The sequence below is a fragment of the Phoenix dactylifera genome, chromosome 3 (genome assembly GCF_009389715.1).
Source record: "Phoenix dactylifera cultivar Barhee BC4 chromosome 3, palm_55x_up_171113_PBpolish2nd_filt_p, whole genome shotgun sequence".
Lineage (NCBI taxonomy): Eukaryota > Viridiplantae > Streptophyta > Magnoliopsida > Arecales > Arecaceae > Phoenix > Phoenix dactylifera.
In genome coordinates, this window is record NC_052394.1 from 23,270,971 (window position 1) to 23,295,783 (window position 24,813).

The 24,813-nt window shown below is 40.0% G+C and overlaps 2 protein-coding genes and 1 long non-coding RNA gene across 3 annotated transcripts; all 3 read right to left on the bottom strand.

Moving 5' to 3' along the window:
* Positions 1–2,118: 2,118 nt before the first annotated feature.
* Positions 2,119–7,599, bottom strand: LOC103704141. The gene is made up of 2 exons (XR_603574.3): positions 7,211–7,599; positions 2,119–4,485 (listed from the first exon to the last, which is right to left on the bottom strand). It is a non-coding gene; the product is annotated as an uncharacterized LOC103704141 (long non-coding RNA).
* Positions 7,600–9,315: 1,716 nt separating this feature from the next.
* On the bottom strand, positions 9,316–11,799 carry LOC103704140 (protein PSK SIMULATOR 3-like). The gene has a single exon (XM_008787316.4). It carries the CDS (start codon positions 11,113–11,115, stop codon positions 9,682–9,684), a length of 1,434 nt encoding a protein of 477 aa, XP_008785538.2. The 5' UTR covers positions 11,116–11,799; the 3' UTR covers positions 9,316–9,681.
* Positions 11,800–18,848: 7,049 nt separating this feature from the next.
* On the bottom strand, positions 18,849–20,978 carry LOC103704139 (AT-hook motif nuclear-localized protein 15-like). The gene is made up of 2 exons (XM_008787315.4): positions 20,576–20,978; positions 18,849–20,043 (listed from the first exon to the last, which is right to left on the bottom strand). The coding sequence occupies exon 2, from the start codon at positions 20,000–20,002 to the stop codon at positions 19,049–19,051; it is 954 nt and encodes a 317-aa protein (XP_008785537.1). The 5' UTR covers positions 20,003–20,043; positions 20,576–20,978; the 3' UTR covers positions 18,849–19,048.
* Positions 20,979–24,813: the final 3,835 nt, after the last annotated feature.

A 24,813-nucleotide genomic window follows, 5' to 3' on the forward strand; every position in this document is an offset into this window, starting at 1 on the left:
AGATTGAAGGACGCCAGGAAGCCTCCAAGCAGGCTACAGAAGCAGGCCCCGACGTCCCTCCAGCTCAAGCCTCCCACCAACAAGTCCTTCCCTTGGGAAAACATTCCTTCTTCTTGCGCTCCGATCCCTTTGCTGTCACCGCTCATCCTTTCTCCCACTCCATTTCCATTCGCCAAGGAGAGAGCGGCAAAGGAGGACAAAGCTGATGTTGAAGATGGGGGTGAGGAGAGGATGCCGTCGCCGCTGCCACCATCCGGCGGATGGCGCCACCCAGCATTGGCCACGATGATGACGGAACCCGTCACCCTCCCCACTTCCTTTCATTTGCGGTTCAAGTTGGTGGATTATCTCCAGTAAGCACCCTACTGAGATTTTTTTCACGTATATTTAATCTCTAATGTGTTGCTTGAGATGGGACGATCTCAAATATCAAAATTGTTGTAAAGGGTAGAGTACCTGAGTGTATAGGTTTACCGATGATGCTCTGCCATTTCTTCTGAAAAAGAAAGGGCCGGGGAAGATGAAATTTATTACAGATACTAGAATTAAAAAGGACCTCAAATACACCTCGAAATTGGCATATTACTATTGTATTCTTATTTTCTAAAAAAGAAATCTGATAATATAACCGGAGATTCCTCCCTTCGGTTTCGTTATCATAGAAACCATCCTCCTTTTGTTAGTTGGGACTTGGGACATAAAAGTATAATCATCAACTTCAGAATGTAAGAATGTTTAGCAAGAAAACTGTTGAAAATTTATTGGTAGGTGAGCATAGTAAGGGGAATTTTTTTTTTTTTTTTTTGCTGACATGATCATATAGGGAACAGGGGAAGATAAGGCTTGATGTTCTTCCAAAGAAAATAGCAAGCGTGTTTATCAGGAAAAAAAAAAAATTCTTTGAACATACAAGAAATGTGGAAATGCTCAAAGATCCTTTTCTAATTTTTTTTTTTTTTTTTTGGTTGGGGTGAGGGAATGTATGTACACACAGAATCATTTGATTCTTTGATTATTCTCTTAACTAAGAGCTCATGATCAGCAAAACATATCAAATGTAATTCGCCAGTCAGAACCCCTCCATAAACACATACAATTGCATCTGGGGAACAGGGATCATGAATATCAGCACCAACAAGTTATCAAGTGATTTCCAAACCCTACTAAGATACAATCATCATTTTCTAAACGCCACATCAAGTACCACCATGATATAAAATGCTAAAACCGATTTAACTATTGTTATTGTTAACGGAAAACTAATTTACAATGCTCGATTTAGCCACTTTACAAAGAAAATCACCAAAAGTTCCATGAGCAATGGGAATTTTCTTTTTTAATGTCATCTCTAAAGGTATCATGCCTGCGAACTAAAACACCGAGCACGTTATTGGCGAATCCAACTCGGGCCAAACTATAGTTCAACACTCATAGCATTTGAACTTCTTGGAAAAAGGGCTCATTGAAAACAAAAATTAAAAGTCCCAACTCCTCAGCAGCCCACAATAAAAGTTAAAATGAGTGTTTCCAGATGGGCAACTCAAATTGAAAATGCAGCTCTATAGCTTCCCTAAAGAGGGTGACCAGCAAAAAAAAAACATGGTAGGAGAAAATAGCAGGTGAAATAAAAATGGTGGTAATACAAAAAAGGATAAAATAAAAAATGAAGTCCGGAGTAAAAGGATAAAGGCAGCATCAATTGAGGACAAATTCAATAAAGGACAACTTAGATGGCTTAGATATACCAAGGGATGCACAACCACACAAGTACCTATGGGTGATTTAATACATTCAAAAAAAATGAAGAGGGAAAGAGGCTGACCAAAAATCATATGAGATGAAGTACTAATGAATGACTTGATATTTAAACATCTTTTAGAAAGTATGGGCTAAATCAAACGGAATGAAGGAAAAAGATTCATATAGCCAACCCAAACTAATTTGGGATTAATGTTTAGTTGAGTTCAAATGGCAGGCAAATGCAAATAACAAGTTTCTACGAGGATGTCAATATAAAAGAAAAGGGTAGAGTGAAAACAGAAAGTCATAAAGGTTGGCTCAACTGCAGTGCAAAAGCCATGCAAATTTTGTTGCTTCAAAGATGGCAAAATCATGGGATAAAACCATCAAAAACTACATATTTACTCTCATATGTGATACTAGAGTAGGACAAACTATTGGTAAATATCCAAAAAAACACACACAAAAAAGCAGAAAAAATAGCATTTTTAAGAAATCACATAAAAATGGCATTCTTTTCCGTGCTTTGTGTGTTATCTGTTCACTGAAATCAAGTCAACATCAGATCTCAGATAGTACTTATTGCATATTCACTTGCTAATTTGGTAGCTTCAGCAGGGAAGTGTACAGGATTCATGCTTAAAGCTTCAGTTCCACCAGATGCTAAAGCTAGTGTCACATTGAAGCTCAGGCTTTTAAATCTGTAAGAGATTCCAACAATTTGGGACAACTGAAAGCTTATTGCCGAAACATAACAGAATTCTACCCAACATTTTATTTTGTTGTGCCAAAGCAATGGCTTTCTTGTTGCACTTGGCATTTCATTTGCACTAAAGAAAATATATGCAGATAAAAGCCAAAAATGGTCGGCCCTCTTCATTTTTTTAACAAACTTCGAAAATGACATATTGTTATGTTTTCATGCGTCATATTTTTTCATAAGCATGCATTTCTCCCTGACATAGTTTTGTTCTTCACATTAGCATATATAATTTCACCAAATATCCTTCGCAATAACTCCAAATTCAGATTAGACAGTATTTTATGGACACAAACACAAGAATTGGGTCCACACATATCCAAGCATTGAACTCAGGAAGAGGAAAAATAAAGATACAGGAACGTACAAAAAAGATTTTAACCGAATTACATGTATACTTGAAAATATCATATGCAAGAGAACATGACCGGTGATATTCGTTAAGGTCTTTTAGTATATATTGCTCATCAAAACTACTAAATCGGAGAACATCATGTACATTTTATTTAACACGGTTATTTTAATACCTACGTTCTTGAACAAGCTGAAACATCATTATGGTTGGTTGAATTCATAAATGGAAGGGTACAACCTGCTACCCATCTTCAAATGCCTCAACCAAAGAACTTGGTTGAGTATCCAAGGTTCTGTTCAATTGCTTTGGACATTAGATAAAGCCCTAGAAAACAGAAGTTCTTACAAAAATCAAATATTCTGGCTGTTTTGAGGGGTAGGAAAGCTAAACTAATACAAAAAATATGTTTTCCTGATTTGGCTAACCCAGGCAACCAAGAAATTCTACTGTTCCTTTTCTTGGGAAAACTTTTCCATTTTCTTTTTCCTTTTCCAAAAAATCTCCAGAGGACTAAACAGACCCAAAGTGTCAAATGAGCACATGATTTATCGATACATATTTGACATGTATCTTCTAACTATCATAAGAAAATATTTCCTTACAATGAAACAAGGACATTTCTAGTTGTATGCCATGTCAGCATTGGACATGTATCAAAATACTAATACTTCTTAGTGCTTCCTAAGATAGGTCTTGCAAACATATTTGATGTATCCTTTTTTCTGAATTTAAAAAAAAAAAAAGACTTTGGATACTGTTGGATACACCTGATATGCTTACCCAATACCTTCAACAATGAGGGAGAAGGATTTATTTTCTTTCCTCCTTCTTTTTCTTTTCTCTCAATATTTATCATACCAATGTATGCATATCGTGTCTAGGGCTGGAAGCACTACAAAAAAAGTCTTTTCCGGTGCTTTTCAGAGCCTATACCGATGCTTATAAGCGTCGGTAATTTTGGCACCCACGCTTTCAAAAGCGTCGCAAAATCGTCGGCAAACTAAAAGTGGAAACTTTTTTTGCTGACGCTTTCAAAAAGCGTCAGTAAAAACCGAAGCTTTGCCAACGCTTATAAGCGTCAGGCTCGCTCAGGCCTTTGCCGACACTTATAAGCATCGGCTCTCTTGATTTCTGCCGACGCTTATAAGCGTCGTTATAATTATTTTGTAAAAAAAATTATTTAAAAACCCTAACCCTAGACAGTCACACAGTGTATTAAAGAAGCCACAGTTATCACATGTATTAAAGAAGCCACATTTTAATTTCATTCGATGAATTTCTTGTCATTAAAATGGGGATTGGAGATCTGTACAAGAGCTCGAGGATTGGAAGGGCCACACCACTTCTCCATCCGCATGAGAGAACAACCAAAAAGATTAAAGAAAACAAAAAGCCAAAGATTTAAGGAAGAAAAATAAGCGAGAAACAGCAAGATGCCAAGATTAGGGCATCTTGGGAGGAGAACACCTCAAAACAAAAGCATCGCAAACGCTCCACCGCCCGATCTTTGCTTCCTCTTTTTTCTTATTTTCTCTCCACCCCTGGCTTCGGATTCTTATTTTCTTATTCATCTCCATCACTATTCCAAATCACTGTCCATGCTATCCATTTCCTTCAACCCTCTCCGCTTCTGCAACCAAAACCAGCAAAAAATTAGAGTTGGGGGAGAAGGGGTTGGGGGGCTCACCGGAGATGGCCTTGAGGACAGCTTCCTGGGGCAGTCCCTGATCGACCGGAGGCGAGGAAGAAAAAGAGGAAGAGGCGGGGGAGGGGACCTCGCCATGGGAGCATCGAAGAGGGAAAACACCATGGAAAACCCTAACCCTAGACGGTCGCACGAGGGAAGGCGAAGAGAAGGAAGAGGCGAGGGCGGGATGGTGGTGGAGGGAGGGGGACCATGGCCATGGCTCTGAGAGGAGGACGATTTGGTGGATTTGGATTAGAGATTTATAAGGAGGGAGGCGACTGGAGGGGTTAGGGGTCATGAGGGGAGCGGCTGGAGGGGTTAGGGATCGGGAGGGGGGACGATTAGGATTTATGTGGATGGGGGTGGGGGCCGGGGGTGAGAATGAGCCTCCGACGACGCTTTATAAAGCGTCGTCTTAGGGGCAATTAAGCCTCCTACGATGCATTTTAAAGCGTCGTCTTGGGGGCAAGATTTGGCCTCCAACAATAACATATATATGTGTCATCCTTGGTCCCGGCTCATTAGGACTCCGACGACGCTTTTAAGCGTCGTCTAATCACTTCCCTCTTTCCCCATTTGGCCTCCGACGATACTAGTAAGCGTCATGCTTTGCACAACGCTATCTAGCGTCGTCGTAATATCATGCCTGCCAATGCTATTTAGAAGCGTTGGCAAATTTTGGCGTTGGAGCCAAAATTACCGACACTTCTACCTAGCGTCGGCATATAGATGTCGGGATAGCCAACTTTTTCTGTAGTGAAGTGGGCCAGGTCGGACTTAGGCCCGAAAGTTTTTGGATAATCCAGGTCTGAGCCCGACCTGAGCCCAGGCCTGAACCCGATCCGAACCTGATTGGGCCAACCTGAATTTACCCATTTGGGCAAAAAATATGTCTCGCCCGAACCTAATTGAAATTTAACATTTCATAATATTGCTTCACAAGTAAATGAGCTAGCTAAAAATTGAATTTTCTCCTATAACAAAAAATAAATGATACATGATACATTATTCTCAGCTAAACCCATTTTAATTTGTCCTTTATTTTCTCATTATTCTTTCTAAATAACAACATACAAAAATAAATTGATTCGGATTTAGTCCTTGACATATCCGAGCCCCGCCCGAAAAACAAATGTGGCTCTACATTTAAGCTCAAACCCGGTCTACATTCTTTCGGGCCTAGCTCGAAGCCCGACCCAACCAAATGGGCCTCGGGCCGGCTCGAGCCCATTTCCAGCCCTAATCGTGTCGTGTATACACACACACACACATCTTGCATTGGTATCCATGCTTCATAGTTTCTTGGTCATCTAAGCTTCAATAATATTTTATTTTTTTTGTTTATGATAGAGTATCATGTAATTTATATTTTCAGCAAGTATTGCATAATGAGGAAGCAGGTGACATGCAAATGAGTCTCAAGCTATTGTGACACATTCGGTGGAACAAGATAGTAGGTTTTATTCTATATCGAAAAGTACACTGCGAAAATAACATAGCATCAAAGATTTCAAGTACAAGTACACAATCTTGTACCGATTTTTTGCCAAAATGGTATGGTACCATGTATGAACACATGGTGCAGGACTGTGTACCAATGCAGGAGACCTACCAGAATACTACAGTAACATTCATACTACGTACTGCCCCATTCTGCAGTATTTGAAACCTTGATAGCATTAGTACTAAAGCTCACACAAGAGTCATGGTGCATAATTATATGGCAAAGTTACATGTGTAACTTTGCCATATTTTTTGAAAAAATAATCAAATAAATTACATGTGTAACGCAAAAAGAAGGGAGGTTTTTACTTGAACACAATGCATCTGGGTCAAATGATCAACGAAGGCAGAGAGCACACTGGCAGAAAAAGCATCTCAGCTGTTGGGGTCTCATAATCCTCTATTGGCCCTTGATATGGTATACATTAAGGGCATGAACAGTGGTGATCGGTCCAGCAGGTTTCTGGACGGATGACCTCTCCACTGTTCCATTTACAGCCCCAGTTTACATCATCTTCGTCTCCCATAGCTAGATTTTTTTTTCTTTTTTCCGCCATGATCAAGCCAAAAGGCCCAAAAAAAAAAAAAACAAGGAAAAATAAATCTTGTCCGAATAGCCTAGAGAAGACAATTGAAACCCTAAAAATATACCAGATTAAAGAATTTAGCCTTTTCTATCAAAAAAAGGCATTTACTGGGAAAAATCGTACATACAGATATTACGTGAAAAATCAAAAGACTCGTAGATGGGAAAAAGAAGAGAGAGACCAATAGCTTATCAAGAAGATACTAATAACCATAAACCACAGCAGATTGACGAAATTTAGCCTTTTTCTGGAAATAAAAAGGTATCCATGCGGATGTTAAACCACAATAATGCAAGAAAAGGGAATAAAAAGTCATTTTAGTTTCTTTGACTGCAATAGCTTGCCAGAAGACAACTAAAACCCTTAAAGCGGATCGGATTGGAAAATTTAGCCTGTTTTTGGAGAAAATTAGTGCATAAATAGATCCAACGAAACAAAAAACAAAAATCAAAAGAGGAAATAACATTTTAGTTTCTTTGATTCCAATAGCTTGCCAGAAGACAAATGAACCCTGATAACAAATTGATCAGTTAAAAAACTTTAACTTATCTTGGAACAAAATGAGGAAGAGGGTTTACCAATGGGAGTTCGTTCAATACATTCTCTCCGAACCCGAAATTCACGAACCCGTCGCGCACCTTGCTAATGGCGTCGTCGACAACAAGGATGTAAACAGCGCAGACCCTGATCGCTGTCTCCAGCGATCAACCAACGTCTCCCAAAAGCGGAAGCGGGGGCAGAGAACCTCCGGGAGAGATACGGAGAGCGGAAGATACGCGAATCCGAGCGGATTCGAGGGTGATATCATAAAGAAACTTGGGGCTTCGTGAGGTCCAGGGTTTCGAGAGCAGTGGGGAAGGAGGGAGAAAAGAGGGGGAGTGGGTTGCGGACGAGAAACAGGGTATCGAGGGAAGAATATAAATAAGTTTGCGTCCGGAGGAAACCGTGCCGCGCCGTACGAAGGCCGAAGGGTCGGCGAGAGCCCGGCCCGCGCTCTAGTCCATATTTTCTAAAAGACCTGCTTTGATAGATGGGCCGGACCGGATGGCGTTCCAGGCTAAACATATTTTAGAGAGGCCACTAATACTGTAGATTAAATGGCTGTTTACGTAGCCAATCACTATGATGGCACTTTATAGACTCGAAAAAAAGTGTTGACTAGAATATTTCGTGATGTGTTGTTTTCTGATTTTATTGGATGTGTTCGTACTCATATAGTCTGACTCGTTTGCCTTAGCGCAAAAAACAAAAAACTACTACAGGGCCCAAAGTGGGTATCCTATTTTTCAGGCTACGCGTAAAAAAAAAAATTTTTTGCAGCTCACACTCGACAGATATGAATACGGCCAACAAGATCGGAAAATAGAAAACTACATACGGCACCGGTACATGTGTGAAACTTCTATAGACAAAGGGCTAGTATGCGAAATTACTGCACCACCCCTTCTTCTTTTAAGGGCTTTAGTTAGATTCCTATCCATTAAAAATGGGCTTCCAAGGGGTTCTTGACCGTAGACGAAAGGAGCCAGCGCCATATGGCTGTTTGATAGGGGAGGTGGCGAACGCACCACTATGGCAAATTCACAATTTCATTTGGATTGGTAGGAAGTTTGACCTCATAAAATGATCCATAATTTTGAATTTATTAGTTAACTATTAACTATTTAAGATACCTAACCATTTAATCAATTGCCACATGGCATATTTAATGCCCACAGTCGAAAGAAAGCTAGGTTTGTCATCAGCATTGTCGCAAAAAGCAGACCTCCCATGTCCCTAACCATCTGCATATATACGGCATGCTTTGCATGCCAAGTGGATGGTGAATTTGATGCTCACCTGAAATCCACTAAGAGAACAATCAAAGGAATTATGTCATATAAAGCATACCTCCATGTATCCATACCAATGGGTTGATTCTTACTAGATACCATAATTGGGCATGATCTTTAGTATACTTTTGTACATTTTTCCTAGATAAAATTAAATGGATGCAGTGAAAAGTTAGAATTTTCCATTTAAATTGGGTTAAAATGAGATAATTGTTAAAAAGTCCTCTGAAACCACGATGAATCATTATATTTCATATGGCTAAAGACATGCATGGTTTAGCTGCATGACCTCAAAAAGAAGGGTAACCATAGACAACCAATCAATGAAATTCTAATTAGGCAATGTATGGAATAATAATTTCATTTTCCTTTGAGTATTTTGCTGATATTACAACAAATAAAAGGAGGCAGACATGAATGGGACCGATAATCCAACTCGTGATTTTCCAATTATGCATACCAGCTTTACTTTTGATGCTGATAGAACTTAATTTTCCTATTAGTTAAGCATCCATAATTAGGCCAATCTTTCTACGTATAAGAATTTCAAAACAAAGAAAAAGAAGAGTTCATGGTTTTTTTAAAATAAAAAAATCATGTATAATAAAGAGTTCATCATGTAAAATAATCAAGCATCTGATTCGTTCTCTCAATCAGCCATATGTTATAAAAATATCCAAAGCATTTCAGCGATGGTGACGGCCGGCCATGTGCCGCTTTCGTTCGCAACGCAAACGGAGTCAACCGTCCGGGGCAAACATAAGAAATATGAATCAGAGAAGGATAACCAATTGGTCTTTCTCAACAAACAGTTGAGAATAACTCCTAACTTACATCTGAATCATGACTAGATTCACCTTTCTTTGCATAAATACACCATTGGATTACCTACTTTACAGATCTCAAAGCATATGAGCAAATCTCAAAGCAATCTGTGGATGATCCAACGGTGGATTCACAGAAAGATAAAACCCGTTCTGTTTGAATCAAACTGTGTACAATGGCCCCGAACAAAAAATCAGTGTAGGCTCACAGGCAAACATGAAATCACCCTTTCTATCTAAGTATAAGCAAGCCAAAGCGTCGATAATTTAGTACTCAAACTTCAGCTAAACTTTGTTCATTGACATCAAGACTTGAACCTGATATCGGTACAGGTTAAGCCTGGCATGATGCAAGCTTCCATCCAGATGTCAAATAACAACGTCAAGCTAGCCCTATGTTTTGCATGAAACCCGCAAGGACCCACGGCGCTGCTCCCCGTACCAGCACACGCAGCTCAACCCAACCAGAACCTCGACGATCGCCGCCTCCGTCTTCTCCAGGTCGGAGAAGTGCAGCGTCTGAAGCATCAGCGCTCTCGGACTTGGGTCGAATCGCTGCCTCCAGTCCATGTGCCGCTCTTCATGCCACCGAATCGTGTCACTTGCCACCGGTCCCAGCCATGCCAGTATTCTCTCCACCGCCTCCTTCCACCCTTGAGCCAACCTTCCGTCCATCGGCCCCCGCTCCTTCCAGCAAGCCCTCAGCTTCGACCTCACCATCGCCCGGAGCCCAGCAGGCAGCATTTCGTACAGCTCCTCCCTCGCCGCCGCCTCCCCCGCCTCCGGTTCGCCGGAGTTAGACCTTGTCGTCAACATCTTCTCAGCCAGTGCAATCGCGTTAGCGTATCGCAACGCTAGCCCGGCACCACCCACAGTGTTCGGTGCCGGCTGCAGTAACCTGCTCCAGTGTTTCGGCTCCGATTCTTTGGTGCGGAATATGGGGCAGGAATTTGGGATAATTAGGTGCTCTACCGCCGGTCTCTCAAGCGGACCTGACGAGTGCTTGGCTGGGAACCGGGAATAGAGTCGTAACTTGGGACGGGCCGGAACGAAACTGGCACGAGATGCGCTGGGCGAAACGAGGACCGGCGGCAGCGTCGGTACGAACCGGCCGAAGACGGCGCAGATTCGAGCGAAAACGCCGCAGACGGCTTCCAACATGAGGCGGACGGCCTTGTCGAAGCTCTGGTTCCACAGCGACTCCTTCCTCAGCCTCAAGACCTTCTCGCGCTGCGACTTCAGCTCGAGCTTCACCGACTCCGCTTTGCTCGGCTTCTGCAACGGTATCGGCCCGCTGTACCGGTCCCACTTCCGCTTCGACGACTCCAGCATGCCCAGGACCTGCATCTCCTCGTATAATCTCGCAGTCGCCGCGACGTGTCGCTCCATGCTTCTCATCCTTTTCTCGACCCCTTTAAGGCTCACAGGGATCCGGTCAAGATAGGCCGAGCCGGCCTTGAGGTTGGCGTAGACCCGGTCGAACCTTTGAGCGAGGGCCCCCTGGCACCGAGAAGCGAGGCGAGAGGCCGCGGCGGCGGCGCGGTCGAGGTCGGCGACGAATTCGGCACAGGCGAGGCGGAGGAGGAGGGCTTGGTCGGTGGAGTTGAGGTAGGCCACGCCCCGGGAGCGCATCGTTTCGGATCGGAGTTTAAGGATTTCGGGATCGGAGAGGGACCGATGGAGCGACACGAGGCTGCACATGGCGCCCGCGGCCTCGAAGGCAAGGATCCCGATACCCGGGGCCTTCCCCCCGCCGGCCGGTTCGTCGAGCCGGAGGTCGAGGCACTCGCGGTCCGGACCGTTCCGCCATGGCTTCGGCACGACCATAGACGCGGATATGTTATTCCGGGATAAGCGGTTGTTTCGGGATCTGTTAACGCTATCGTTGGTGTTTCATTTGGTGGGGTGGCGGCGAGAGGGGAGGCGCGGGGTATAAGAGGAGGGAGGGAGTGAGGTTGCCGTTTTCTGAGAGGCTTCCCTTGGACGCGCTTTGATACAGTTGGATTACAGGGAATGAACATGGAATGGGAAACGAAGAGGAGAAGGTCGTGCAAGATGCCGACTGCTTGGCGTTTAACGCCATGTCGCTAATCACTATGAAATGCTTGCTATGATTAAGTTATCTAACCAGGCAGTGCCATGTGGTACGTGGTAGATACTTTGTTGAAAGGATAATTTATTCTACGTTTACATGTATATCTTTGCCAAGCCTGTGACTCAGAATTTAAGCGAAGTCTATGCGGAAGCCTCAAATAGCTTAGGATTGTGACATAGGAAAACGAAATGGCAATAACCAGCGATGGACTTGCTTTTCCTTTCAACCAAAGGGCGATAACCAGGTAAAGAAATAGCAGCAATCAATCAATCAATTGATGGACTTCTTAAAGCCTTTTTGACTTGTTCATTAAGCAAGGGACTGCCACATTTTCTTGCATACACATTACATGCAACACCAGCCGGGAAATTGGGTGGGTACGACTCACTCTTTTTGGTTGATGTAGGAAGGGACTGGGAGGATGAGGTGACTCGGCATGTACACTGCGTGTGGGGTCCGCGGTTGATGGGCATACGTTGGGAGTTCGGTCAACACAATCTTTGCTTGATTTCTAGCTTTTTCCCTTGGGATTCGCAGCCGGTAGAGATCGCTTTTGTGAGATCCAAAGAACCTTCCATAAGGGGGGGTATTGTTGTGGTCTGAATTCATCCACTGTTACTGATCAAATTAGTTGACCAGAATATCGTACAGAGAATCCGATCAAGCTACCAATTTAAGCAATTGATCAAGTTGCCGAACAGAGCAGATGACTATAGCAGGCAATCAAATCATTTGACCTAACCGACCGGTCAGACGGACTAACCGCTGTATATTTCAAATTCAAAGCATATCTAAGACTGTTTAAGTCCACACATAATTTACAACCATGGTGAATCAAACAGATAGCTTGTCTTGTGAGAGTATAGCCAAGTCTGCATGTAAATAATGCAAGAAAACGTTCGACGTAGACTTTTCTATTCTACAGGCTCGGTGAATGCTTCGCTGAGGGATTTAGAAAGAAAAAAAAAATTGCCAATGGAGAAATTTGCAGTAGAAATTATGACCATCTGATTTCTGATGTTAGCCTATTCTGCAGTAGAAATTTGTAGTAGAAATTGACCGTGAAGTTCAACGGGAGATTAGCCCATTCTGCATAGGATTTTGGGCGGGTAAAGAATATCTTGTCCCAAACGAAAGCCCGGCTTGTTATCCACATGCAGGCCCAAAGCTGCTCACATAAACAAATATAAAATAAAACCACCAACTTTACGAAATGAGCCTTTGGTTTCGGATGGCTGACAACAGTTTCCTCTGTGTTCCAACCTAAGAATCTATCGGCCCTGTTTGGGGGAGCTGTTGGCAGTAGAGCTGTTAGAAGTAGAGCTGTTGAAAGTAGAGCTGTCTGAAGTAGAGCTGTTATAAAAAGCTGTTTGTTGTTTGGTAACTACATTCGTAAAGTGCTGTGGTACTTTGTTTTGTGTTTGGTAAACAAACTGAGAAAGTACTTTTGTATGACAAAATTACCATAAAGGACATTGCGTAGTATTATACAACAGAACATAATAAAACATAACATAAATTAATACATAAATATACGATATAGTATAATATTATTGTAATATAAAATAATATTATGTTAATATAGCATAATAGTAATATAATTATTAGAGTAAATTAATATTTGGTAATTTAACATAATATTAAATTATTTAACATAACATATTAATGTATTATGATATAATGTAATATATATTATATTTATAGTATAATACAATAATAAAAGTATAAAATATTATAATTGTTAGTATAAATTAATTTCTCATAATATAACATAATATTAAATTATTTAAAATAACATATTAATGTATTATAATGTAATGTAATATAATACAATATTTATAGTATAATACAATAATAAAGGTATAAAAAATTATAATTATTATTATAAATTAATTTTCCATAATATAACATAATATTAAATTATTTAAAATAACATATTAATGTATTATAATGTAATGTAATATAATATAATATTTATAGTATAATACAATAATAAAGTTATAAAATATTATAATTATTAGTATAAATTAATTTTCCATAATATAACATAAAATTAAATTATTTAACATAACATATTAATGTATTATGATATAATATAATATGATATTATATTTATAGTATAATACAAAAATAAAGGTATAAAATATGATAATTATTAGTATAAATTAATTTTTCATAATATAACATAATATTAAATTTTTTAACATAGCATATTAATGTATTATGATATAATATAATATGATATTATATTTATAGTATCACACAAAAATAAAGGTATAAAATATTATAATTATTAGTATAAAATAATTTTCCATAATAATTTCCCATAATTTACCATAAAATAATTTTCTACGGTCCAGGGGCTCTTCTTCGTGGTCCACGCTCGAGGAGGACCTCAGCGTGGGCCGCGAGGTTGATGATAAAAAAAAAAAAATAGATTGATTTTGGAAGGTATGGAAAAGGATTAAAATTTTTTTCTTCTAAAATGTGGTTCAAGAGATGCATACAAAAATTGAAAAGAAAAATACATTTTCTTACGGAAGGGAGTCTGACGGCTAGGGTTCTTGGCTCCAGCAGATTTTTAGGTTTATAAAGGGATAGACTATGTAATTATGTTATTTTAATATGGGCATTTTTGTCAAAAATACAGCTTTCCGAAAAAGCTGAAACAGCTTCCTCGCAAAAGCTCCAAATTGGAGCTTCCTCCCAAAAGCTGTTTTCAGCTTCCCGCAAAAGCTGAAACAGCTTTTTGAAAAATTTACCAAACACAGTTTTTCATCTAAAAGTACTTTTGGAGGGCCAGAAAGTGCTTTCTGGCCCTCCAAAAGCTCCCCCAAACAGGGCCATCATGTCTCTGAGAAAAGAAAGTAGCAGGCCGCAATATGGGACAATCTGGGAGTAAGTATCCCCATACACTGTATTAGATAAGTCCAATGAGGTGTATACGGCATCATTGGTTTCCGTTGCAGTTGTTTTGACCCAAAATGTTCAGTCTTAGCATGGTTACCTCCTCCTCTCATTGATGCAGCTAATGGCTCCAAACATACCAAACATGAGATCTCTAAACAATTAATGAATAAAAAAGGGCACGGTCACATTCACACAGCAATATGTCTCTAGCAATTCTTAGAATGATCCTGCAAATTAATCTCCTCCAATTTAAAAAAATATAATAATGCAACTATAAGATATGATAATATAGCTAAATTATATAATAAATTCACAAAAGGAAATATTTGCAGCAACATTTTCTCCCACAGCATGACCAACCATTTGAGCAAAATGAGGACTCGAGGACAGGAAGAATCCTGTTTCTTTGAAGTAACTCTAATAATCTATATGAACTTTAATTTTTCATACCACTATGAGCTGGTCTCTCTCATAACTCTTATTCAAAAAAAAAACTAGCTCAAAAATATTATTTAAATTTTTTGGTTCTATATAAATATTTAAAAAAAATTTTCTTCGTTTAAATTTTTAACGTTAAATTAAGAGTTTAAATTTATTCAAAATTAATCAAAAATTTGCACCCACCTCTATCACGTCTTTTGCACGGGCCTAATCGGAAAACGTTTCAATTCAAGGCATGGATACTTCTGGAGCAATTCATTCATTGAGATGGCCCATGGGGGAGGAGATGAAGACTTTTGCCACTTGGATGGAATGGGAGACGGGACAAGCCACCCATGCAGGACAAAGAGTTAGGCCATTGCACGCGATAACTTGGACGGCACCTTGGTTGATGCCCTATCCGCCAAACGTACAAACTTATTCCCTGGTCCTACGTACTTATGGAATCAAGAACCCTTCATGGTGATGTAGACATCGAGGAAATTTTTCTATGGTGACCGATTGGATAGAGAAAGGTGATCGATATGGGGATGGTCATCTACTGATTCGTGAGACTCGCAGATTGGTCAAAAAATTGGCCTTCTTACAGGCAGCATACGTGTATCGAAAGGCGAATAGAGTTGCAGATTGAATCGTCTTCTATGTTGCTCGGCACTCTAGAGAGTATTTTTGGACTACTGCCACTGAGATTCCCTCTCCCTTGTATCATTTTATTGTTTCTGACTTGGTAGCTGTACCCATATAAGAGCTATATGAATGCTGCTTTCTACCAAAAAAAAATAAAGAACCCTTCACGCATACATGCGTGTAGTCAGTGTCGGAAAGCTATAGGGGGGGTTACTTGATTGCACGCATGTAGTCATGCAAGGCCATAATAGGATAAGATTATTTTTGTGATCAAGTGAAGGCTAAAGAGTACTGCTTGCCAAACAATAATGAAGAAATGGCGGAACCCGAGCTTTGATTTCAAAGCTAATTATCAGTTGTCTCAGGTTTGATAAGATATCGATATCCATCGATGCTCCAAGTAGCACCTTAATTTCTTTAAAATTTTAGGGAAGTCAAGTAGTGATCCATTAACGGTCGAGTCGCTTTATTAAATATCAGAGTCCATAAAGCACAGTCTAAGATAAACCCATGGTAGAACATCATTCGATGGGACTACTTGGGATAGAGATGTAGATATCAATCAATTTCATGTCCTCCTACTGGAAGCTTCGACAGCTAGAGGAGTCATCCAATCTAGGCAATGGAACTAAAGCCTTAATATTCATCAAGTAGAGGGATTTGGAACTCTGATGAATAACATATATTCTACGTTTAAAATATGGTACGAGAGAATCATTTTCCAAAACAAGGTGGTGGAACCCTCGTTGTATTTGAATTAACTGTTATCCTAGTCATTCCCGGTATTCCTTAGTCTGCAGGATAACAAAGAATAATTAAACAGTAATGCTTAGAGACCTATATTTGGGCGATATGCGCTTGGAATTTATTGGATTCTTATTTGTAAAGAATGAAAGGCCACCCACAGTGTGGACAAGATTTTGTTAATCAGTATTCGAAGTGTGCACTCAAATGGAAACCAAATCCATTACATATAACTTAATGGTCACAGAGAGTTCAAATTACGGAAGAGAATATTATGAACTCAGCAAAGTTACTACTTGAAAGAAAAGAATAATCTGAGATTGCCTGTGATATCATGCTTTATTTCCAAATTAATGATTTTTTTTTCTTTTTGAAATAGAATAATGCTAATTAAGCCAAACAAAGTATTTTTTTATATCGAATGGGCTTTAGATACTCCTTCAGAGAAAGAAAAATAAGGTTTTAGGTACTAACTGGAATGGAGGGTGGTTAGTAGGTACTATCATGGGAGCAAAAGTGCTAAAATAAACAATCTTTCGAATCAAAGTAGGGCTTACAACAACCAAAAAAAAACAAGAAGAAGAATCATCTGACCTAAGAAATCCAAGTTACAAGATATAAGTCACACGAATTTTTGATCCAAACATTTTATAGATTATGCCAAAAGGTAAATATATTTTAAATCTTAACTCATCCCTACACCAAGGCTGTATAATTATAAAGACAAAATTTTATGATTCATGAAAATGAGAGGCAAGATTCTATATGTTTCAGGCCATGAAGGAAGATTGTTAATATACTGCTTTACACAAAATAGAAACCGCATGATGTGAATAGGAAAGAAGATACTAATTCAAAATCCAAGAACCATCTGCTATTTCAGCCACAGATGACCGAATTTTTACAAACAATGATTTATGGATTACATTTATGATAGTTCGACATCGACAGTGCAAGGGAAGGATATGGTCCTTAAATTCTTAGGGCCTCAATTTTAGGTAGACAGAATGCTAAACACATTCCATTTCTGATGTTGAACAGTTGAGCATGGCACTAACATGAAACAACCAATTTCAAATGCAAGGGATAGAAGTTGCAAACATTTTACTAGTCTGTGCATTGTTCGAGAAATTTAAAGTAATACGAAGATGAGGATGGCCAATATTTTGAAACTAAAAAGGAAATCAAATGGAAAGTAGTCCATTCAAACAAAAAACTAACCACAGTGAACAACATACTAATACATGCATTGGTGAAGTCAAATCTCACTCTTGGTGAAGTGTTCTTTAACTTATTTTTTTCCTAGCATTGATGAAGTATAAACCATGAAGAAGTATTTTTGTAGTAACAAATTCCACCAACAATAGATACACAGCTTAAAATGTTCCAAATATTCGAAAGTAGGCACGCATGCATGAATAGAGCAAGCAGGCAAAGGTGTTAACAAGCCAGAATAAGAATATCTGGCCAAATGACCTACCTATATGGTTTTGATGGATTTTCAGTTTAATGAACTAAGTTGAGCGACTGATGCTCTAAAGAAAGCCAATAAATCTGAGAACTACTTACTAGACTGATGCATTTTTGGTGTAACAAGACAAGGATGTACATAATTGAAACAAACCACAGGAAATGTTCTTAAAAATTTGAATTCGGTACATATATATATAATCCGAAATCTACATATACATATATATATATATATATATATATATATATATATATATATATATATATATATATATATATATATATATATATATATATATATATAATCCGAAAAAAAACATGCAAACGATTGCATGTGAATGCGAACAAACAAGAACAAGTCCACCGGATACCAAATATATGATAAAGATGCCTGTTGGCTGCAGTACAGTAGTACGTGAACAAGAAAGCTAAGACTCACGCCTACTTGCATCAAGAAAGAATTAGATTGACGAAGACGCAATTGACTCGAGTCGTGTTAGGTCTTTTCCAGGAATATATCGCCTTTACGTTTCGCCTTTTGTTACAGTTGCCAATCTACCTCACTCGAATATAAGAAACAGATGGAAATGGTAATCAACCAAACTCCAAAAAGTAATTGGGTCCTGAGAAGTTGCACCACAAGTTAACACTTGCACTCATTTACAGAGAAAGTGAGCATCTGTTCCTATTCATTTTCTTAATAGAAATGGTTGATGAGTCTCCATTTGGGTATATATATGCAGAAGGTTTCTTGTGGCCACCTTGTTTTCTTGAGAAAGAGGGCGTACATAAGACTCGATATCGACGGAAACATAGCATAAGACATGCAAAAGACTCCAAGAGTTGTCAAAAAAGCCAAGCTATATCAAACACCAATCATCAAAGCCCCACCACAGCCTCCATGCCTATCCAAATTCAAGCTCCTTAACTCCTCGAAATCTCAACCCCACCCCTTAAAGCTCCACGGAGATGAACCCGACAGGTTCCTCATCTTTCCTCTCTTCCATCGGTCCTCTCAGCCAAGACCACAAAACTGACTTCTTAATTTTTTTTTAAAAAAAAAGAAAACGGAAAAAGAAAGGAAAAGAAATTCTAAAACCAACTTCTCCTGATCTAGCTTTGAAACCCATCGAATAAAATGAAATAAAATATATAATAATAACCAATATAAAGACAGTCGGCTGATCTATAGAATTAAATAGCAAAATAATTAAAGAAGAAGCAGCAGCAGAGAACAACAGACTCAATTGAAACTTATACAAAGGCATGGATGGGAATAGAAAATAAAGGTGACATTGCATTGAAACAGTCTAATTCTACAGCAATGCATGCGCAGTTTACAAAATAACACAAGCATTTAAACAAGCAAACCGAACCAGTGATGATGATAGCATTGATAATGGAAGGAAAGCAATAGAAATATTTTTCCCTTTCGTGGCAAATTATATTTAGAAAGAGAGAGAGGGACTTATATTAGTAGGACGGTGGAGGACGAGGAGCCGCGGAAGCCCAAGCGCCGAACACCTCGTGTGTCATTTGACCGTTCGGCAGCAGATTGGGTGGCAGGTTATACAGCGGCGGCATCAACGACGGGTCGGCCGCTGCCGACCCTGCATGAGATGTCTGCTGCGACGCCGATCCGTTCCCTCCCGGTGGGCTCTGCTGCAAAGCCGCCATTCCTTCCGCTCCCCTCGGTGGCGCCGCCTCCGTCTCCTCGGCCTCCTCGTCCCCGAGCGGCAGCCGCTCGTACATGGCGTTTGTGAACGTGGCGGCGATCACCATCACCGGTCCCGACGCGACGAGTTCCCCCACGACACTCCCCCCCACCACCTGCCCCTGCCCGCCGGCGAAGTAGACGGTCAGCCCGGTGGAAACCGTCGGCGAGGGCTCCGGGAGGAAGGCCCCGGACAGGGAAAGGATCTCGAAGCGGCCGTGGAGGGTGACGACGGTCCCAGGCGGCGCTGCTGGCTGGCGGAGAGTGACGTTAGTCACCACGCCGCTGCCGCTGAGAATGGAGATACCGCGCTGCCGCCGGCGAGCAAACACAGCGACGGCGTCCATGATGTCGGTCCCGCTAGCGATCTCGAGGACGTGGGATCGGAGGGCGTTCGGGCTCTCCTTGGTGATAATGATAGGCGGCTTCGGCTTGTTCTTCGATCCGGGGGGGCGGCCGCGGGGGCGGCGTCCAGGGGCGCCGCCGCCGGTGGATCCGCCCTCGGCGACATCGAGGCTACCAGCAGGGGACTGGTCATCTGCATTGGCGTCGTCGTCGTTGCTTGTGTGGTTGTTGCTGCCGCTGCTGTTGGTGGTGGTAGGGTTAGGGTCTTGGTCTGGGCGGTGAGGACTGAGGTGGGAATTGGTGGGGTTGCGGAGATGGAGAGGAGAGGCCGAGGTCGAGGAGGTGACGGCCCGGTCGACACCTCCCATGGTCACGCTGCCTGCCCACCACCGGTTCGCCAGCTTTCCTTCTTTGAGTAGACCAAAGAGAACAACAAAAGCAAGGAAAACTATACTAGTTAATTTTCTGGTCACTTATTTCATTAAAAAAAAAAAAAAAGCTTTCTGGTCTCTTGGTTATAGCTTGCCGCTTCTGCTACTCTTTCATCAATTTATTTCTCTACCATGTGATATAGATTCCAATTTCTTTTCTATTCCTTGCTTTCCTGCTAGTATTTCTTCATGGAAGAAACTAAAGAGTTATAGATCCAAGTGCAAGCTTATCATTTCGCTTATCTCTACTTCATTCCAAAATTTGAGCTCCCCTTAGATTTCCTCTCTTTTCTTGGAGGGATCAAGTTAAACCAGTTGATTAAACCAGATCTCCCAAAATATTCCACCACAATAGAAGGAGAGCAGGAGAGGAATAAGATTATATTTGATTAGCTGAAAGCCGTCTCTACGAATTGAATCAGACCACGAGAACCCTACCAGTTGCACCCTTAGTAAAAATCCAAACGTAAAAAGGGAAGAATCATAGCTCAGACTAATTCCAAAACGCACCTTCAAAACTGTAGAGATGCACCGATAATTCTTGAACTGCTGGATCGGGAGTTTGAAGACTCTGTGTCTCGGCTTTCTTTCAAAAGTAAACCTGTGAAGGCTGTGGCCGTGATCTTTATTTATCCCTGCTTTCTGACTCTACTGCTCGTGGCAAGTAGAGGATATATATACCACGGCTCTCCCAGGCTGCCGCTGCCGCAGCTGCTACTTCTGCTGTGGCTTAATATCCAGTCATCCCCTCTCCCCCTCTTCTCTCTCGCTCGCTCTCACCGTTTTGATATGTTATCACCAGCATAAATAATTCATTAATCCTCTTCCCTGGATTACTTATGCTATGCCTCTTAAGCCTTCGTTTGGATTGTTTGGATGCTGGGATCCTGGTTTTCTCCGTCCATCCTCTCTCTGCAAGTTTATTAAAGGGGGCTGGGGTGGGGGAGTGGGGTAACGTGCGCATGGGAAAGTGGGAGGATGGTTGGAACACGTCACCTTCTCGAGTCCGGACGCAGCATCGAGTGGAAGGTCGGAGGCGGAGAGCATCAATTAAAGGACAGGGCCCACGTCCCTGAAACACTGCTCCCTCCCCAGCTTAGGACAAAATCCTTGATCACCGTTTCTAACCCACCGTCCACTAATACATTTTCTGCACGTATTACGCACATTACGTGTGCCTTTTTTAGGGCCATCAACGCCTGTCTTGTTTTCTTTAAGGTAAATTATAATTTTGATCCTCTCAATTTTATAAATATTTTTAATAATTTTTAATAATTGTTTTAATTAGATCTCTTAATTTTAATAAAATAATTTAATATAATTTTTTTATAGATTTTAATTAATTTTTAATATTAAAAAATTAGACACGATGCACGCATGGCATTTTTTTTTCTAGCTAACACTAATGTCAGCACACACGATGTAGCATAACTTTGCCAACAATATTTCCAAATTATCTGGCGACCAAGAGAAACCCACCAAGATTCCTAAATTACCCCTCCTCAACTCTTTACTTTTTTTTTGTGCTGAAATGGGTATTTCATACATCACGAGTACGAATACACCTAATAGAATCGGCAAATAACAGGTCTCAAAGTGCTCAGGACAACTTCATACATCCGCTTCTCCCCACCCAAAACCCTTACCTCCATCTTAATCCCTCTTGCTGGATTCTCTTATTTTCGGTGAATCCTGCCTCGCTACCCCCCATGGATGGATCCGCATTCGAGGAGCAATGATAGTCAGAGAAGGCAGCCTGCAGGTCACCAGCTTCCCCAAGGCCTGCACCACCCACCCGAAAAGCTAAAGAATGAGGACCAGCGCAAGGCCCATGTTGGGAGCTCCACTCCATATGGGAGCTCACCTTACTCCTCAACTTTGCCCCCCTCCCGACCGAGCATTCCTTTTCCGGTGGAGATTTTCTTATTGCTATTGCAGTTCTCGTATTTAGTCTTGTATCTATTATTTATCAAAAAGTTTTTGGATATTTATGTAGAACTAAAAAAAATCAAAAAAATATGTTTCAGCTAGCTATTTTATGTAAGATCCTAAGTTGTTACAAATATAGACTAGAAAATACTGCAGGCCAATGTAGACTAGGAAACATTGCAGCACGAGCTCATTAAGACTGACCATGGGTTGATCATAGAGTTTGTAATTTGATTTGAATAAATTTGGACCCTTAGCTTGATGAGAAAGGCATGGCTTAAAATGAGGATAGTATATGAGAATCCATGCGAACATGTATATAATCCCACATCAATTATTCACCTACAAAATTTTTAGTACATATACAAGCTAGCCTTGTTCAGTTTTTAGATTGCTTCTCACCATTGCCAATAAGAGGTAACTCTCCTGTTTCCGTGAGGAGTTCTCTTTGGTGCCTTGTACCAAGAAAGTATAAGTTTTTTTTTACAAAGTTATGCTAAATTTTCATTTATTTACTGATGTTGATATTGGTGCCAGTAAGGAAAAAAATGTCACATGTGCATTATGTACACCCTTTTGATGCCAGAAATTGATCGGAATTGACCGAAAAGACTATATCAAATCACACTTAAAAGTTGAGGAACTTAATTAAAAAAACTATTTAAAAAAAATATAAAATTTGGAAGACCAAAAATATAATTTATCTTTTTTCTTTAAAGAAGTTGCACAATCTAAAGTGCATTGCGTGACGCCGGCCATAGCGACGCACATCTTTAGCTGGTTACACATCTATCATGTGTCCAAATAAATCATCGTTGGTTGAGTTGTCATGACTAAGAAGGATCCTACAAGGTTAGGTTGGACAAGATAAATTAGGATAACGTACTCAACTTTACACAGTTCTAATCCAAACTGAAATTAGTTTGTAATAAAAAATAAGGTAAGGACTAATAACATAAGGGTAGTAGGAAACATGCAAAATTTATATCATGACACAATTTCTTACATTTTTCAGGCACCATAATGCCCTTCGTTTGCATATTGTGCTGATCGCTATATTATCCCAGCTAACCTCATAACATAACAAGCGGAATAAAATTATGCCCTTACTATGTTATCTTTATTTTTAGTTTTATTCGTGATTTGCATATCGAAGTACACTGATTGATTGGTGCATCTATGATGCTTATCATTGTATATAACTGCAATCAAATCTGATTTTCATATATATTAAAACAAAAAAAAACTCAAAGAATATTATTATTGGCTTGTTTGGTTCGTGGGAAGCATTTTTCCTCCTAAGAATATGATTCCTGAAAAGCATATTCCTAGGAAGAGAATGCCTGAAAAAGTATTTTTGACATGTTTGGTTGACCATGGAAAAGTGACAGATTTTCAGAGTGCTTATGTTTGGTTGACCATCCACTTTCCTGAGAAAGTTATGTATAATTCTTATCATACCCTTAATAAAAATTGGGTCTTTGATGCTTATTTAATGCTGAAGGGTCTTTTTGAAAAAAAATAAAAATAAAGTGATTTCTGACTCATGAAAAAATAACTTTTCCATGTTTCTTATGGAAAAGTTTTTTCCATAAAATGTGGAAATCATATTTCCATGTAAATATAACTTTTCCATCTTTCTCCTTTGAAAACTCCAACCAAACAAGAGGCATCTCATTACTTTTTTGTTGACCATACTTTTTTTCTTCTTTTTTCATGAACCAAACGAGCTTTATATGGCACCCGCTTGTAGAGGAGGTAAAAGGTCGCTGAATAAAGGTGGCGAATAATCTTCGCTACAGCGTGCTCAAATTCGTTTTGGCACCCACTTCACCAACCAGCCCCATTGACTTTTGGCGGGTTAAAAAGTTCGTGGCTCGTGGCTGGTCCATAAGCACGAAACTAAGAAGACTTTGCGGAAAGCATGCATCATGGCTTTGGGATTTTTTTTTGGTATATAAGAAAGGGGCTAAGCACAAAAGAAAAAAAGTTAGACATGTTGAAAGCATGCAGATAAAGGTTGCATTTATACGCGTCATGTATGAATTATCTGTCCAAAAAAAAAGAAAAAAAACATGCAGATAATATGATCTGTGGCAAACTCGGCAATGAATCTCCTGCTTCCGAATTGATGTTGTCTTTCCGTGTATAAGTGGCAACCCAATCAGCTACTCTATTGCCCTTACAATAGATGCTACAAGCTATAAAAGAGCCTAAGATTCTGTGGCAATGCAGAATCTAGTGCATTTTCAAAATTTTGTATAAATATTCAAGATTTATTTAATATATGTCCAATGTATAAATATATTCTGTATAAATATTTTGAATAAATCTACTTCATGAGTCATGAGACAAGGAGTTTTACTTTGATTTCTCTTGGAATTTTAGATTTCACCATCCCACAACCAAACATGGCTAAGGAGGTGGAGGAATTAGTATCCATCTTATAATACTATGAAAGAGCCTGTTTGGACTTTCGAAGATTCTATCAGTCAATAAAATCTTCAGGCGGCCGGGTCTAATTTGAAGCTCCGAAGTTCTGATAAAATTGGGAAGATATCGGAAGTTGGATGACTAACTCAGCGATAAGATCAATCTCAGAGAAGCAATTGCTTTCCCATAATAAATAGTATTACTTGCTCTACCTTTTATCTACTTCAGCCCATGATTTTGTTTAAACATAGAGACTTTTTGTTGAAGAATCTGTACAAGAATCTGTGCAAGCACTGGCATCCAAATTAAGAGAGCTTAGACAAGATAAATCAAATGAGCGTAGGAGCAAGAAAAAGGCAACTGTTGAGGACAACAGGAAACCAGCC